The sequence below is a fragment of the Scardinius erythrophthalmus genome (assembly GCF_964197995.2).
Source record: "Scardinius erythrophthalmus genome assembly, chromosome: 19".
NCBI lineage: Eukaryota > Metazoa > Chordata > Actinopteri > Cypriniformes > Leuciscidae > Scardinius > Scardinius erythrophthalmus.
Window position 1 is genome coordinate 22415799 of NC_138239.1, and position 19405 is coordinate 22435203.

Below are 19405 nucleotides of genomic sequence, written 5' to 3' on the forward strand. Positions count from 1 at the left end.
TGTGACGGTAGTTTGGCCTGGACACCAGGGTCTCTCTAGGCCAGGCCAGGGGAGATGGGCCCTGTTTCTCCTTCCTTCTTTATTGATTTCCTCCATCACCGCTGCATGACGGATGCTCGGGCTGCACTGTCTGGAAGCTCCCTCTGGATCTGCAGGGATAGATTAGCCTTAACACTGCCCTCAGTTGACAGATGAAGAGAGAGAGAGAGAAATAGATTTAGGGAGATTGATTAGCTCTAATTATGTACTCTATTGCAATGTTTTCATGTTTTGATCACTTTAAAGGCTTAATGCTAGAACGAACATCTTTCTTACTTATAGTGTTTTAAAGCAAAACAGTTAATCAAAAATCCGCTCATTCTATAGACCAGACAATGCAAAAATGTATCACATATACTTCAGATTTGACTTCAATTTGACTTTGACTTGACTAACTTCAGATTTTTGTATTGTTTTCAGTTTTTTATTTTTGTTCATTTTCATTTCAAATGTGTCTAATGCACTGAAAAAATAGGTGTAGAAACAATTTATCTCCAAAATTGCTTGTAAATTTCACAGTTAATTGCAAAGAATTAGCAAGTAACACATTGAATTAAAGTCTGATTTTTTTTATGTTATTTTTTCACTCAATGTGGGCAAAAATGTAGGTGTGGCAATCCTTTTTTGCTTAAGCAATTTATGACCTTTAAATACCAACATTTTTAATATAAAATTCTTCGAACATCCCTGATCTAGTTGTGCTGATTCGTCTGTGGAAAAAAAAAAAGGTTTTATCAAATCTTTCAACAAAATGTTTCTCATTTTTTCCTGATTTTCTCTAACTTCTCACAAACTAGTCAAATCCTGATGCACAAGTCTTGTTGTACTTTATTCCAAACTGTATATTCAGTTTCTTGAAAATGTCACATTTCGAAATGTTTTAAATGCATTGCAACGACATGAACGGCATGAGTAAATGATGATAGAATTTTCATCTTTGGTTTAACTATCCCTTTAGATATTATATATAATATATATTATTATATAATTATCAACAAGGTTAATATTGCTGGAGTTTTGGTTCAACCTTCCACCACTGTCAAAAACCTTGGTATAATCTTTGATTCCTCTCTTTCCTTCCTTCCACACATCTCCTCTCTCACTAAGTCTGCCTTCTTTCACCTTCGTAATATCGCGCGCTTACAGTACGTCCATTTCTGAATATCATTGGCTACCCGTTCGCTTTCGTATTCAATACAAGATACTCCTTATCACATTCAAAGCACTCCATGGTCTGGCCCCCAACTATATTTCTGATCTCATCCATACCTACTCCCCAGTTCTCACACTTGGATCTTCCGATACCGGTCTGTTGACGATCCGTAGGCACAAACTATCATCGTTTGGTGGAAGGGCTTTTTGCACCGCTGCTCCAACTCTTTGGAATTCTATTCCCCAACACATCCCCGACCTTTCATCATTACACGACTTCAAAACCCACCTTAAAACATATCTTTTTGCTACTTGTTTCCCTGACTCCTGACTGATCTGATTTTTATGTATATGTACCTCTATCTAATATGTCATCCATCTCAGTTTATTTGTATCATTTCTATGTCATGTTTATCGTACTTTATTGTATAGCGACCTTGAGTTTTCTGATAGGCGCTATAAAAAATAAACATATTATTATTATTATTATTAATACCATTAATCTTAGCACCTTTGATACATTTGTTATCATTTCCATCTGTGTCTTTCATGGGATACTGTATTTCTGTGGAGGGCACTATGTGGCAAACGGCAGTTTTGTTCTTAGGAGTTGAGAGGCCAATTGGTCAGAAAGTTGCCTGCATCCTCTCACATGTGATTGACAGGTTGAGAGCTCTTACCTGTAATGGTCTCCTCCCCAAAGCATGCTGGATTTAATGGCTTCTCTAACGACAGTACTTTTCTCCACTCCTGGGCCTCTGACACCTTTACGCATGAGAACGTCTCTGACCGTACCACCACCATCCGTCTCTGTGTAGTGAAGGGAAAAAGCGTTAGCGGACCATTGCAATTATGATTCGATAACAATCTCTGTCCCTGGTGCTGATTTGACTAATAATGATGTTTTCATTAAGGTTTCATAATTCAGCAGGTTTACTATCTCGCACACAGCCCATAACCTCCTTTCTGTCGCATTCTCCATTATAGAGGAGATTAAGTACCTTTGCCCCTCATGGGGATTTTCATTAAAAATCTATACAGATAAGGTTTTGTTTTGAAAGGAGTGCTGTGGCGAGACAGAATGTGCTTCTGTGGGGGAATGTGCTTCTGTACCCGGGTTTTTGTTCACAGTATTCTGTTATTATAGGTCTAGATTATAGGATGGAAACATAGAGGAGAAAGTCTAAAAACAAATATAAAGGAATGAATAAATGGCATTCAATAATTTTAATCTCAGTTGGGTTTTTCTGCAAGGCTAGTATTGATCACCAGTATGGTACATGGCCAACAATATGTCTTCTTATTATCCTTACAATTTAATTATGATCCTCACAGTGTAAACTTTTCCTTACTAACATATTGGAAACTTTATTCTCTTGTGGAAGCAAATCACTTTATTCTGTTTGCCAAATATCTGGCAATGAGATTTTTCTCATTCTGTCACTTCTGGTCGTTCCTTATATGTATATTAGGGCTTGGAATTAAATAGTTTATTTTTTTTTTTTTATATATGGACTGGTTCACATGTACAAAATAATGAATGCCAATAATGTAGCCACTAGTTATAAGATTTATCATATTTTATGATAAACAAAAAAACAGTAATCTGGCTGATGCCCTTTAAATGTAAGTTTAAATGACTATAGTCTGCATTTCAACATTGTAAATAAGAAGAAATGTTTATTGAGCACCAAATCAGAATTTAGAATGATTTCTGAAGGATCATGTGACACTGAAGACTGGAGTAATGATGCTGAAAAATTGCTTTCCCATCGCATGAATATATGACATTTTAAAATATATTAAAACAGAAAACAATTATTTAAATTGTAACAATATTTCACAATATTACAGGCTTTACTGTATTTTTGATCAAATGAATGCAGCCTTGGTGAGCATAAGATAAAAAAGTTTAGCACTTTTGGTTACTTTATATATAAAAAACATTAATATATTAAATTGATTCACAGCCCTAATGTCCATGTTTTTTCCTCTTTCTTTTCCCCTTACTGACCCTCATGTATCCTTCACATCTTCCGTTCCACTCTCTGTACTATTCCACATCATATCAGCAACTCTTATTAAGTATTCAGATCTTAAGGTGATTGTACGGGGGAACATCTGGCAGTAATGTGGAGCGGTGTCTTTAGTAAAAACAACACTCTGTTTAATTAATAATTGATCAGTACTCTCTCCTGGCACTTTAATGGCATGGCAGGACCTCAGGGATGCGGTTACCGCTTGAGTCAGTCAGGAGGAGGCAGATAAGGTGTCGAGGAGCTAAATGAGGGCCCGCTCTCTCAGAATCACGCTGTTAACGGTAGCCATGCTCTGGGGAGTAATAATGCATCTGTTGAGGTGTTGGCACCAGGCTTCTATGCCAGCATGTAGCGCACAATAACACCCATGTGCTTCTAGGAAAACACTGAGCCCTGTTCAGCAGACTGGAACCTTTTGCTTTCTGTTTCGAGCAGGTGATCTAAGTTGCTTACTTACGATGTTGAGATTTAGCAGTTATGTGCAGGTGTTTGCAGTAAGACACAGCAATGCAGGTGAAATATTCACTTTATTTGATATATATCCTAAACAGAGCTGCAGTAAGATCCATGCACTTGAAACATGATTTGAAAATGATACCACCTAATATATGCATATATATATATATATATATATATATATATACATATATGTGTGTATGTGTGTGTGTGTGTGTGTGTTATATGTATGTTTAAAATATAAAATGCATATTTTAATTGTGTATTTTAATTCATATTATCATGTATGCAAACACACATTGATATACTTAATTTAAATTAATAAATTATATATATATCAAATTTTTAATAAAATATTTTATTTTTACATAATTAATACATATTATATAGCCTATTATTTTTGTTAATATAATTCATTATGATAAAAAAAAATGCTATTAAAACAGTTATTTATATTGCATCTATATAACATTTATATATTGTGTATATTTGTATCTGTTCTAGAGAAACTCCTTGAGCCTGTTTGGCACAGTCCAGTAATCTCCACAGGCTAAATATTAAGCTCTTTTTGTTACAGCCTAGTCAAATATTAATGGACTTGAGAATCTCTTCAGCAGTGTGCGTTTTGCTCAATGAGTATCCAAGTACGTCTAACTGACAGTTTTTGACACATGGATAAGGCACCACCCTCTCCTGCTGGACAAAACTCTTTCCCACTATCCATTCAGTCATCTTCCATTAATCTGTTTCTTTCAGCCTTGTGATGAGCGATATAATTTGAATCATCTCTCTGACTGCACAGAAGGGCTGTTTTTTGGTGTTCACCAGCTGCATCAGGGTCCCATGTGCTTTTAATATGTTCCACTGTCAGTCAGTTTGCCCCATTCTTAACCATGAGCTTATTAACATGTGAAGTGTATCACAGCTGGGCACCAGCACCAGCCATGATGAGAAAAACCTGCTCAGCAACCCTGCAGTCCGCTCATGCTCCCTTAGGTCCAGTCCAAAACAGGTCAAGATGTCTTTACTCGGTCAGTTAAAACACATACATCCACTAATGCTGATCGCTGAGGTGGAGCATAGACTTGGATGTGTGAGTGTTTTGTCAACATTTAGCCAGAGAATATATCGACTCCACGGCGGCCCAAGTGAAGCACTGATAAATCAATGATGCCATTAGTGCTGAGGTCCTTTTCTGGCTGCCTGATGTAAATGATGTCCAGTGTTGGTTTGGGGGAACTTTCCATTAGATATGTGTATTTTTGCCTGCTCTAAGCCACACCACCATAGCTTGGTGATTAATGGACTGGGGACCACAGGGACTAGGAGTGAATTTATTTCCATAAATGTGGATGCAGTAGATTATCTGATCTGAATTCCAATGACCAATGTGAACTTAGCATGCAATCACTAAAACTTAATTTAAAGTCAACTTGATATCAAAATTCCTCTTTTACTTTTTCAACACATAATTCAGAACATATCAAAGAAGTTTGTACCCGTAATCTTTCATCTTCTACCTCTGAAATGACTGTTTAGCTGATTTTTCCCCTTTAACCACCTGCAATATAGAGACCATTTTTCTCTATGCTATCAAATCATAAATAAATTCAAGTCACACCCTATATTTTTTCTTGTTGAATAAAACTTTGAAATGTCACCTTACTGCTGTAAAATGGCTAACCTCCCATTATAATGTTGACTTTAAAGAATGTTATTAGGAAACCCTATGTTTAATGTTGCATTTCATTGTATTTTTAAAATAGGAGTGTGCGATATGCACTGTTTATGATAATATTGTGATTTAATAGTCTGTGTAAATGCCACTTCAGATGCAGCTTCTGTTTAATCTAAGGAGGATCTTATTGATCAGGGATATTGTCATAGTTTGAGAAGTTGATCTTGATGGATTGGAGGACACTACAGCTTTCGTAATTATTATTCAGATGTGCTACACAAACACTGAACATTAGTGCATATATACTTCAACTAGAGAAATAATGTCACTGATGATCTCATCAGATTTATGGCTTTAAATGCACAGTGTCTTTGTGTTTTCTGCTGCCCACAGTGCCTTATTTTGCTATGCATCATCTAGTCTCATTTTGTTTCATCTGGCCTGAACTTAATTGCTCTTCCTCAGTGGTCAATCTTGGAAAACTTCCATAGCTCATATCTTTGGGTTTGTTTTGTTTCAAGAAGCTCTAACACCATTTATTTCCTCTCTTTTAGCGCGAGAAGAGAACGTGGCCACTTTCCGAGGTTCCGAGTACTTCTGCTACGATTTGTCTCAGAACCCCATCCAGAGTAGCAGTGACGAGATCACGTTGTCCTTCAAGACCTGGCAAAGAAATGGCCTTATCCTCCACACCGGCAAGTCAGCAGACTACGTCAACCTGGCCCTAAAAGACGGAGCTGTATCGTTGGTCATCAACTTGGGTTCGGGAGCTTTCGAGGCCATTGTCGAGCCTGTCAATGGCAAATTCAACGACAATGCCTGGCATGATGTGAAAGTCACACGCAACCTCAGACAGGTAATGCTAAAACCTCAGACAGTTTATGCTAAAATTCAAATCAGAGTTAAATGCTACTGTATGTTTGAGTTAGCACTTTTGGTTACTTTAATTTCTTCGAGATGCTAATGCAACTATTTCTTCTCTGAGTTCTTCTACCTTGCCTCGTGTTTTGCTTCCTCAGGCAGTTACCTCTGTCTGAAGCTATCAGTGGTGTGATGGCTTTAAGAGGCTGTCTCTCTCACCCCTCTAGATATTCACCTCACTTCTTCAAATAGTCTGTCTTATCAGGGCAGCGGGGAGAGGCTCCAACCAACCTCAACCGTTCCATTTACCCACAGCCAATCTTTGTGAACTGTTAAATCACTCCGGCACTGCATTTTAAAATATGTAAATATTTAGGGTGGTTTTGCCCCTAAGGAGTGAAAAGATGTCGCTTTTTGCGTGGGCATGTGGAGGTGTGAGTGCCCACAAGCACAAGCTATTTCAGCTCTGATCCACAAGGACTGTGACATTTTTTATTTTTTTTTGCTTTGCTTTGTTTAATAGCTGTTTTACTATCACGCCAAGAACATGCATTAGAATTACCTTATACAATTGCCTGCGGAAAGCCAAAAACCATATGAATCACAACAAAGAGCCAGCTAGATAGAGGTCACTATTCACGGTTATAGCAGATAACAACACGTTATGACACATTACATAAGAAGGAGCCTAAAAATTTAAGCTAGATTTGTTTTGACAAAGAAAAATACGGAGCATTATTGCTGAAAAATACTGTATTCTGAATGGCTTTTTAAGTATTTGCTTCAGTGAGTATGTGCATTAAGTGCAATTAAAGAAAAAAAGTGATATGCCACAGACTCTGGAGAATCCGTTATATTTCTTTTTCTTTTCCACCTATTCTTACTCTCACTCATATACTTTTTGTCTATGGATAACATTTGTTCAGAACCCAGACTAACCACTCATGAACCATTGACTAGATTCTTTAATTTACTAACCAGAACCTACACTAATGTGCAACTCATCATGACTTCATTCGAGTTTCATTTTATTAACAACCCTTTTTTACATTGTATAATTTCCTTTCTTCCCCTTTTCTCAAAGCATTCAGGTATTGGACACGCTATGGTAAACAAACTACATTGTCTGGTAGATATCATTCTCATTGTCCTTTTTTTGGGTTTACCGTGTGTTTCCTTGGCCCTCTTTCTCTTTTTTGGGGTTTCATGGCATCATGAATAAAATAAAAAACAGACTGGGGTTTGTATTTCGGGGATTTCCTTCTTTTTTATTTCAAATCTCCTCATTCCATTTTTCACCACAGCTTTACCGTCATTTTCCATCTTTCTTTCTTTGAACTTCCTCTACGACCCTTTTTTTTTACGCTTTTTTTTCTAAATCGCTTTTTTTTTATCAAATACTATAAGAAAACTGGCAGAAGCTTTCCTAAACAAAAAAGTGATGAAAACAACAGCATAAAAACAAAATAATAAAAAGCTACTACAGCACTGGAGCTCTGACAGTTGATTCCAGTTGTTTGCGCATGCCGCACCGACCCGTTCATGCTGGATCAGTCCTTGTGTTACTAACACCACAACTCTTGTCTGAGCAACCCACCATCTGCCCAGTGTCCTGTCCTGTCTGTATTGTGTTGAAGGTCATGACTTCCTGCGTCCTCCCTCATTACCCCTCATTGCTTTTGCTTTGGTCTCATATGTGCTGCTTCCCTTTGCATGTCGTCTCGGCTTGAAAAAGATGCATGCTTTAATGTTTGCAGTGGTTGTATACCTCACTATTCACATTTTATTAGTAAAATACCATCTGACCTCTGTGTTGCATGCTCATTTGTGGTAGTATTAGCTCATTTTGGAAGCATGCATCTATGTAAGTGTCAACTAACCCAGTGTGCACAGAATTTGAACCTAAAAACAAGCACAAGCAATTTGTCTGTAGTCTGGTTCCCAAACCAGAAAACCATTTCTAACACCATCAAAGATAAAGAAAATATGCCGGCAAAATATTTTCTTTACCTGTCCTTTGTATGTCTACGAATACTAGACAAGAACGGCCTACTCAAATCTTGACGTGCAGGTGTTTGGTGCACAATCAAAGACAAACAGCAACCAGCAAGACCGAAGCTAACCTATTCCTTGGTAGAATGGCCGTCACAGCCATGATGTTCATGAATGGAATTTTTTCCTCCCCTTTTGTCGTTCCTTTCAATCAGGTGACGATATCTGTGGATGGCATCTTGACCACAACAGGCTATACACAGGAGGACTACACCATGCTGGGATCGGACGATTTCTTCTACGTTGGAGGAAGTCCAAGCACAGCGGACTTACCTGGGTCGCCTGTCAGCAACAATTTTATGGGTTGCCTGAAAGAGGTAGGTGGTCTGGACAAACCCCTTCCCGCTCTTTCATCTACATGCATCATATCACCATTTCCTTGTCTGGGCTGAGAGGGAACATGTTTGAATATACCATCCGAGCAGAATAATAGATTCAGTACAGCTTAGCTTGTGAAAAGGATTGAGCAGACATCATAACCCGTGGTGTGTTTCTCTAATGAAATTCGCTGGAGTTATACGTTTCTTGCCCTGACGCGAAATTGTTTCAGGCATATTTAATTTGACTTTTCAATTGTGGTGAATCATTTGATTAAAGTTCTAGAGGCCAGAGAAGAGGCTAAGGTGATTGGATGAGATGAGACTTTGCATAATGATATGTATCATACTGAAAAAGTGAACCCCAAAGAGATTCTAGTGAACAATTGGGCATGAAGACATCTATCAATGCAAAATTAAAATGTTCCCACAAGCTGACTCTATAGGGCGAATCTCACAAAGAGTTATATTTTGCTTAAAGATAATGAATCCTGTTTGTAGGACCATTGGGTTTTAAATTATAAAGATATCTATACACAGGAGTCAACATTTGAAGTGGATCAAAACCTTTCATCAAAGTTATACATGAATTTTGAACAATACCCGTTCTTGTCTTAGTACAACTTTGAACTTTTTTAATCCACTTCAAACGTTGACTACTGTATACATACAGTACATACATGCGTACAGTAATGCAGTGTTAAACTTTGTAACTAAATTACTGATGAAAGTTTTAATTGTTGAAAGGTTTATTAATTTTGTCAATGATAACAAATACTGTAAACCATTTTAATTGTATTATTAAACTCTAATGATAATTATTACCTTTAATGAAGCTTTCACTGACATTTCCATCTCAGACTGGCCCTCCTATCACAGGGCTAAAGGCCTGTAATATCAGCGTTTGCGGAAAAAACTAATTTAATTCGCTCTTTACAGTGCTGAGTTTTGAAATAACTGCTACCCTTGTCAGAGATTACAGTAATCAGTCTCATATGTGCTGCGATATCGCAAATGCTTACATAACACCGTGTCCTAACCAGACCCGACAAATAATTTGTCTGTCCACGCTAGACGCGACGCAACTGCGAGATGCGTAAAAATAGGTAGGCCCATAGGTTTCAACGGAGAAAAGTGAAGTCAATTAGAAGCTCTCACTCCCTGATGGTCGAGCGTACTGCGCAGACTCAAACTGAGCTTGACGACGTTGATGTGACGTGAGCAACCCTTCTGTCTTCTAGTAGCTGTGCAATCTGAATCATTCCCTTCCGAAACTTGCAGAGACGGGGAGCGTGAGTAGGAGGTGTCCATGAGCTAGGAGCAGGATAAACTTTTGCTAAGTATTCTGATTAATTATTTTGTCATTTTGCCTCCACGTCCCCCCGACTGCCCGCGAGCTTCTCCTCCTGTCCATACGGTAATCTCTCTACTGTGCGACAGAGAGTCGCGTGGTTATGACGCAATAGTTAGCCTATTTTTACAAAAACTGCATCTACGGGGCCATAACGTAAGATACAAGGTAATGGAGCCTTTTATACATTTTCGTGTTTCTTTAGAAATAAATAATGGACAAATGGAGTCTTTAAACGCCTCAAATGTAAAGTTATTCGCTGTCAAAGTGATGCCAAAATGAATGGGAGTCAATGGAATGCTAACAGCAGGTGATGGTCCGCTAATCAATGGTGGCGCCCGGGGAAGCTTCAATATTTTATGAAACCCTGCCCCCTTGGTAAAAATCAATCAAAACCTACACTTCAGCCAATCAGAACAGCGTGAAGTGCACAGCACCAGAGAGTAATCTTGACGGCAATCGCAAGAAAATGGATAAGTAGACTACATAATCAAATTCACAAATATTACACCATTTAAACAGTATTCAAATACATAGGCTACTGAGTTACTAAAACAATCTTTGTCAAATAATACACTTGTTTGTTCACAGTTTGAATGTTCTTGTTTCCATTTGTTTAATTTCAAGATCTGAGGCGAATTATCCATTGTTGCTTTTACAGCTACAAAGCTGAGAGCACTAAATGATATTCAAAGTCACATTACACACTTTTAACATTAAATAAAGCACATAAACAGTACCTGAGATTATCAGTGCCACACTTTGTGTTTGTTGTTCCAGCCGCGACGTCGCAGAAAAATAGAAACCTTTTTTAAAATAGAATCGTTGCGTGTCATTGTCGCGGCTGGGTCGGACAAAAACTCTGATTAACATCTAAAAGATAACTTTTATCGTGTGTCGTGGCGTCGCGTGTAGTTAGGACACGGTGTAACACTGCTGTGTTAGATCAGTGAATTGGATGCTAAGATCTGCTCAAGACGAGATATCAGAAATTCCCACCCAAGAGTGGTGGCCATAATGATAGATACCTCCTCCTCTTCACACTCTTTCTCACAGTATGAGCCTAAGGGTGATTTTTTTTTATACATTTCTCAACTTGTTAAAACCTCACATTTGATTTGGAAACTGATAATGGTATAGTCAGCATGGATCATGTGTCGTGTGCCCGCTCAAACATATGGGGTTTGACCCAAATGACATGATCTTAAAGGGATACTTCAGGATTTAGCATTAAGCTTTGTATTAGTAGAAAACCTGTAGTATTTTCAAATTACCATGCTTTCCACCCTCATATCCCCCTGAGACAAGAGATTTATGTATTTTTTGTCTGGAAAAAATCCTCCGATGACGCAAAAATCGTCATTTTGCGTCATCGGAGGATTTTCTGGCCAGAGGCTAAAGACTACAGCCAGTAGATGGCGCTGTTCCGCATGTTTTCAACCCACCCATAGAGGGAGGGATCTCACTCACAGAATGTACACAGTGTCAGCCGTCTTTCTTTGGAAGCTAAGCTAGCAGGCTCTTGTTCTGTGGAGAAAGCTGAATAGTAAGAGAAAGCTGAGTAAGTAGGGGTTACCATCCTCCTTTTCCCGGACTTGTCCGGCGGGCGAGATCGTTCAAAATGTCCGGGATTCAGCTTTTGCGTTCTGCGGTCGCCATTCATTGTTTACATGCACACCTTTTGTTTCAATCTAACTGAATTCATTCCGATTGGTGAATCTGAATGTAGTGTTTACATGAACGCTAAACAAGTGATTGGTTGATGTGCGTTTTATCATTGCTAAGAAAATTCTTGCTCCTCCGTGAGAGACGCGAGACCCGGCGCGTCTCAGTAATGACACCACCGGCCTCGCGCCGTTCTCCCGCGGCCGTCAGCCTCGTCCTGCTCGCCACAGTAAACATAATGAATGAATGGCGACTGTAGAACGCAAAAGCCGAATCCCGGACATTTTGGGTCTCTAAATCCCTGGCAAACTCATCACTTAGGCTAGCCTTGTTGTTTTCAACTGCGCACTCTTACCGGTAGGCGTGGCCTCCTAAGGCAGTGAAGCAAGTGCATTCTGGGAGTTGTTGTCTTTCATCCACATAAGCCAAAAATACATTTTCTGGCTTTTCTCAGTCTAGTAAGCTCCAAATTCAAAAATTTCTTCACATTTCTAATACTTAAATGAACTATTTTAAATACGCATTCATCTTCCCAGAGGTGAAGTATCCCTTTAAGGGTGGTGTATTGTATTTTTAGATGAGGTTGAGTGTAACTAAAATGTCCAGACTCTTATTTCTGTAGTTGTGTTTGCAATCACTATAGTTACAATAGAATAGTAAAACAAATAAAAAATAAAATAAAATAAAAACACCACCAAAACACACTAAAAACCTTCTTCCAAAAAGTCTAGTTTTAAAATTTATGTTTTTTTATTTAGTTTTAATTATACAATATTATTATATTATATTATATTATTATATATATTTTTTATGTTTTCTTATTTTATATTAATTTCCATCTATTTTACTTTCATTCACTACGCAGTTTTGTCTGCTCTGGGAGTATTTTTGTAATGGTTAAACCTATGTGAAATTGTCTTTTATTGGAAGTAGAGTGTAGTATTGTGGAGTGTACCACCCTGTGGCACAGGATGCCTACTGCAGTCATTCTGCATTTGGCTATTTAGTGTATATAGGACAGAGGTTACAAAAATGGTCTTAGCATATAAAATCACATTTTTGTAAGACCATGCCATATTTCTAAATTAAATGGATGACTAGCTTTTTTTAGCGCAGATAACAACAAAGTTATTTCTTTCTTCAAATGAAACAGACTATTGTATTGATAGGTCATAGTCTTCCTCAGACCCACCTTGTGTCTGACTCTCTATCTGAGCATGAAGGACAGTAATCAGGGTATGGCGGGGTGTGTGGCTGCACGGGGGTCTGCCAGCACTAATGACTGGATACTGAGCGTCGTCCACTGCCGAGCTGGAATCCGCTCCCTTCCTTTGTGCTCCGCCATCACAATCAGTTTCCAGAATGTGTGCATGGTGACTGTCATTTGTCACTTTGCTGGGCCGGCTGGATGAAACTGTCCCTGCTCTCTGGACATTTGCTCCAGAGCCAGCACCGCTCTATGGATTCGAGACAGGTCTGAGAGTTCTGATAGATAGGTTGCCCCAGCCTCTCCCTTTCTCTGTCTCTCATTCTCTATCCAGCAGATTTGTTTCAGTAAGCACGGCGGGACTGTTAATATTTGGCAAAAGCTTAGAGCTTGAATACTGGCCAGCCTGAAACAGCAGGAGAGATCTCTGTCTTCTGTATCAGTCAAGTAATGTTTGATAACGAAATGGATATGTATCTTAGATATTTTAAAATATGTTGGTGAAATAAAACACTGCATCACTTCACTTCAAAATGTTAAAAAACTCTGTCATAATTTACTCGCCTTCATGTCATTCCAAACCTGTATGAGTGTTTTCTTCTTCTGTGGAACATAAAAGAAGACATTTTGAGTAGTGCTGTTATTGTTAACTAAAACTATTATTATTATTATTATTATTATTATTATTTGGTAATTGAAATAAAGCTGATATAAAATTAAATATAAATACTGAGGGGAAAAACTTAGAAATGTTAATTAAAATTACAAATTTGCCTTGGCAACTAAAACAAACAAGTTTAATTTAAATAAGTTTGTTAAAGTTCTAAAATTACTAAACTAAAACTAAAATAAAAATGATTGAAAGCAATATAAAAATATATATAAAAAAACTAATAAAATGCAAAAGCAAATAACAAAATTAATACAACTGAAAATAAAATAAAAATAAAATGAAGAATATAAAAATGCCAAATTAAAATATGAAATATTCCAAAATTCTTCAAAGATCTTGTTTTATTCTATGCAGAAGAAAGTAAAACGTGCAGATTTTACATCACAAGAGTAAATGATGAAAGATTTTTTTTTTTTTTGTGTGAACTACCAGAAATGGCTAGCAACAGTAAGTTGATGATAATTATTCCCATAGGTCACGTGACTATAAGTTCTTTGTGAAAGTGGAGATTGTAGGTTTCTTATGTTAGCAATGCATATTTTTGTGTAAAAATTAAATGTAGATGAATCCTTATTAAAGCTATTTAAGTTATTCATTCATGAACATTGAGTGATTTTTCTTTCTTTTTTTTTTTTTTAATTAAAAAAAAAAAAAAAAAAAAAAAAAAGTTAGTTCACCCAAAAACGAAATAAATGTCATTAATTACTCAACCTCATGTGGTTCCAGACCCGTAAGACTTTCTTTCATCTTCGGAATACAAATAAAGATATTTTTGATGAAATCCGAGAGCTTTCTGTCCCTCCCATAGGCAGCAACATCATTGCAACTTTCAGGGCCCAGAAAGGTAGTAAAGACATTGTTAAAATAGTCTATGTGACTACAGTGGTTCAACCTTAACCTGTTAAGCTGCAACCCCACTTTTGAAAAATCCCAAGAAATGACATACCCAAACTGAAACAGATACAGTTCATGGACCCTTTGTACTAAAAGCACAAGTATGATCTCATTTGAAAGCTGACACCTGGCAGTTTATTGTAAATGTAGAATTAATTATTGTCATAATGACAAAAATTGTTATAAATAGCTTCAAAGTTTTGTAAAGTTATTAGAAATTATTTTTTATGAAATATCCTCATGAAAATAAAATTGAAGTTGGCCCTGGAGCAATCTAGAAATGCACTACAGCTAATGCCACATGTCTAAACATTTGATGTTTAAAATCTTAAGATAGTAAGTCCAAAACTCTGTATTTAGTGAAATGTTTTTCAAGACCATGTCATGTGACTTTATTTTGATTTGACGCTAAGATGCTTCTGATGTTTATTGCCATCTTCTAACCATCTATCCAGTATATTGTCTTTATTGTTTTGTGGTGCAAACGAGCCCCATTCAGTCTCAGTCTCCCCCTGCACACATTCACACCTCTCCAGCCTGGTTATGGCTGTAAATATGCATTTCTTTTGTCTGCATTATAGTTACTAACGACTGGCTATTCACAGGCTATTCATATGGTTTCACTTTCAATCACCAATTTCTTTTCTCAAAGTTCACCCTTACATTTTAAACTGTATCTAATGCATTTCTTGAATAAAGAAACATTTCAGTAAGCTTTCAAAAAATAATAAAAATATAACTTCTAGGTGGCAGGTGCACCTAGGGCTAGCTAGCATGTTAGCTTAGCACACCATCAATACACGACAATTTATGAGATTAAAACCATGTTTGTGCTTATAAACTTACTTTATAAAGCAAATCGAGTATTTTAAATAATTTTCTGTGATCTAATTTGGCTTCAGATAAAAAATCAGACAGAAAATATACTATTGTCAGAGAATGTCTAATACTGTTCTGCACAACGATTCTATATAGATTAGCATTACATTATAAATTTAATCTATTATTATGGAAATACCTGGCATGGATTGAAAAACACAGGTAACTCAAATATCATAGCAAACATGTTTATTGTCTTCAAAACGACTGTTTCTCCATGTTACAGCGCGATCTGTTGTTAGCTGTGTGTGTGTTCGAGGCTTCCTGGATTGTCACATGATTGGCACTTCTTCATGTTCTAATACTGTGCACAGGGCGGCGAGGGCGCCCTCAGGCTATTGGTATGAATTGAAAACACATTAACAGAGTATGCAAACGCTCATAATGATTACATCGACGCATTTGGGTATACATTCAATAAATATTATTCCTGTCTATAGAAATCTGATGTAAACCTATGAGAATATATCAATATTTCTCCAAATCTGCACATTTTTTAGCTAAAGCCTAGAAAGACGTTGTTTTGTGTATCGCTGTCATGACGACAGCACGGGAGTTTTTTTATGAATGAAAGCGGCTGACGCGCATAATTCATATTAAAGGTATCGACTCATTTTTTCATTTCATAACTCCTGACACAAATTAAGAAATAACTGTCGCTATAAGTTTCTCAGAATACAATAGTGGTCAAATTCTGAAACTTGAGTCTTATATCTTTTTAATGATGTATAGTTTGTCAAGGTATAGACGAATCCGGCGAAACTACCGGAAGTAAGCGGGCGCCATTACTGAGCTGTTGCTGGGTAGCGTTGCGCCATTGCCTCCTATTGGTTTGGTTGCGTCCACTGGAATAAACAGCCTGCGATTTACGACTGTCACTAACGTTACATATACAACTTTACTATTCTTCCTCTGCAGAGTTATTTGAACTGTATAAGTGTTGTTAATGGTCTGAGAAAATCGGACAGGTCCTTTAAGAACTATGTATTTATCATCTGGTAGAGTGTGCATTATTTGACCAACCCATACGGAGCTCAGATAATTTTTTTGACCCTCTATTAGTGACCTGTAGTTGGCATTTTGTTGATCATCGGATGCCAGGCGAAGGAGAAAATACTCTTGAATACCTTTAAAACAACCGAAGGGGCACGTTGGGGCAGTAACGTTAGTAACATTACTGTATTTGCTTGACTGTGACTCTCACTCTGAGAACCAACAACGCTAGCAGTTAGCTGTACCTTACCCTTTCCTTTTGAAATGTGAAAATGAGATAATGGTCACAAATGAAAAACATCAATTCGTTTATTTGATATCATTCATTTATTTATTGTTGCCAAATGGACAGATCTTTTAATAGTTTCCTCGTTAGCTTGCCTAGCTAGCATAGTTATTGCCAAGCTATTTTCATAAATAATCTGTAAGATCGTTTGTACCTTCATCTGTGACTGGAGGCCACTGTCTAACATCATCAACCCAACAATACTGCCTGGCTGTAGCTGTCATCGAGGGTGCGTTTGCGTTATCACGGACGTTTGTTTACATACTAGTAACAGCTCAGTAATGGCGTCGCCACAAGATGGCAGCCTACACAGAACGCTCGTCGGATTCGTCTATAACATTAAATCTGATAGTAACTTTGAACTATATATAAATAAAACCGCTTCAGTGCGCCCGCGCTCTGACAACGGTTAACAGGTTAATGTTATGAAACGACGAGAATACTTTTTGTGCGCAAAAACAAAACATAAATAACAACTTTATTCTGACGTAGAACCCAGAAGCGCTGCACTGTGCTTACTAGATCAACAAGAAATTGTTAAATAAAGTCGTTATTTTTTTATTTTTTTTGCCTAAAGAATTCTTGTCGCTCCATAACATTAGGGTTGAACCAATGTCTTTAATACCTTCCTGGGCCTTTGGCTTTGCTGCCTATGGGAGGGACAGAAAGCTCACGGATTTCATTAAAAATATCTTAATTCGTGTTCCGAAGATGAACGAAGGTCATGTGGGTTTGGAACGACATGAGGGTGAGTACTTAATGACAGAATTTAAATTTTTGGGTGAACTAACATTTTATTAATGGACAGCAACAGGTTTGTTAGGCTTCTGTCACTTTAAGACCTCCAATTCACTTAACGATCCAATACACTTATACACATAAGACATTAAGTGAATACTCACCAAAACGGACATTATGACATAATTGTGTGTATTTGTCCGTTCAATCGCGAAAAAACTCTAAAGAGTCTATATTTACTGACATATCGCTTGAGACTTACTGATATAAATATTATAATTAAACTTAAATTGGAGTACTTCTTTATTGCACAATGCCAATTTCTTAATATTAAACCTAAAATGTGTTTAATATCACTGTTAGTAAGAATAGTATTATCACTGTATAATTTAAATGCAGTATATTTAAAGTGTACCTAAAATATACTTGCAATTGTTCCATTTTAGCATAATTAAATATTTTAGCATAGTTAAAGTATATCTTAAGTTGGACCTCAGCACTACTTCTGGATAACTAAAGTGCATCAAGTACAAAATTAGTTGTTGTAATTTAGCAGACTTTAAGTATACCAATTTAGGTATACTTTTAGGGTATCTAGGGTATCAATTTACAATTAAGGGTATCTATATATCTATAAATTACAGGAACGTCTGTCTGTGTGTCTGTTATTCGCATAACAGACACACAGACAGAACTAATTCGACCATTAGTTCAATGGATTTCAAACTTGACAGGTGTCTTGCTACGGGCACAAGTGCGTGCAGTGTCAAGTTTGACGTTGTTTGGATAAGAAATGCAAAAGATATAGTTAAATATATGAGTAAAAGAAGCACACATAAGCTTTTTTTTTGCCGCTCTACCACTGGCCACTCCCCCTCTCACACTAACACTGAGTGAGCACAGCGCAGGACCAGAGGCCACTCCCCCTCTCACACTGACACTGAGTGAGCACAGCGCAGGACCAGAGGCCACTCCCCCTCTCACACTGACACTGAGTGAGCACAGTGCAGGACCAGAGGCCACTCCCCCTCTCACACTGACACTGAGTGAGCACAGTGCAGGACCAGAGGCCACTCCCCCTCTCACACTGACACTGAGTGAGCACAGCGCAGGACCAGAGGCCACTCCCCCTCTCACACTGACACTGAGTGAGCACAGTGCAGGACCAGAGGCCACTCCCCCTCTCACACTGACACTGAGTGAGCACAGTGCAGGACCAGAGGCCACTCCCCCTCTCACACTGCACACTGAGTGAGCACAGCGCAGGACCAGAGACGGAGAGGGTCAAAGAAAGCAGCGGAGCTTAAGTAGCGCTTTCTCAAAGTTCACTGTGTAGCCTGCTCTCTGAATCGTCGCGCTTATTCATTTGTGGATGTTAACTGAATCTGTAAGTCAGCTACACTGTTTACTTCTGAATATTATATTTTATTCTGGTGCGCTTAACGTTATCGCTACTGTGTAATAGTAGCCTATGCTATTCACCAACTAAACATATCCTATTCAATGCGTTCACAGTCTCTTTCACGGCCATCATTTATAGTAGACCATTTACAAACTGTTTGCTCAAGCATAGCCTGGTCTCAATGCTAAGTTATTACTGTGTCATGCGCGCTGAAGTTAGCCTGTAACTATGTGATGTTGAATATGCTATGTTAAATAGTTGCCCTGGCTATTCAACAGGATAGCTTATGAAGGCTATGCAGGCTTAAACGAGGTTAACTCTCCTCTTACCGATTGTGACGGCAAATCCCCATATCCTTACTGTACACCATACCACTTCATTAACTGTATACTACTGTCTACTGCACTATATATCATATACTGTTTATACTGCTCTACCTGTCTATACTGTTCACTTTGCACTTTTCTGCATTTTTGCACTTCTGGTTAGACGCTAAATGCCTTTCATTGTCTCTATAATTGTAATCTGCACAATGACAACAAAGTTTAAACTAAAGATTCCCAAATACATGCCACTTAATATCGCCATTATAAATTGGTTTGCAACCATGTAGTTCAATTTTCCATATTTATTGTATGTCATTATGTTAGTATCAGTATTTACTTTCTACCATGCACAAATAAAAATGTCACTGAACTATTGCTGTGTAATTGTAACAATGAG

The 19405-nt window shown here is 37.7% G+C and overlaps 1 protein-coding gene across 1 annotated transcript in view; it reads left to right on the top strand.

Moving 5' to 3' along the window:
• Positions 1–19405, top strand: part of nrxn3a (neurexin 3a) — a gene marked incomplete at its 3' end in the record, with an annotated part of 287852 nt that overhangs the window by 52383 nt on the left and 216064 nt on the right. The window contains exons 6-7 of the mRNA XM_081347500.1: positions 5919–6220; positions 8433–8594. Of these exons, the coding sequence (XP_081203626.1) occupies positions 5919–6220; positions 8433–8594 (464 nt within the window). The remainder of the gene's footprint in view (positions 1–5918; positions 6221–8432; positions 8595–19405) is intronic.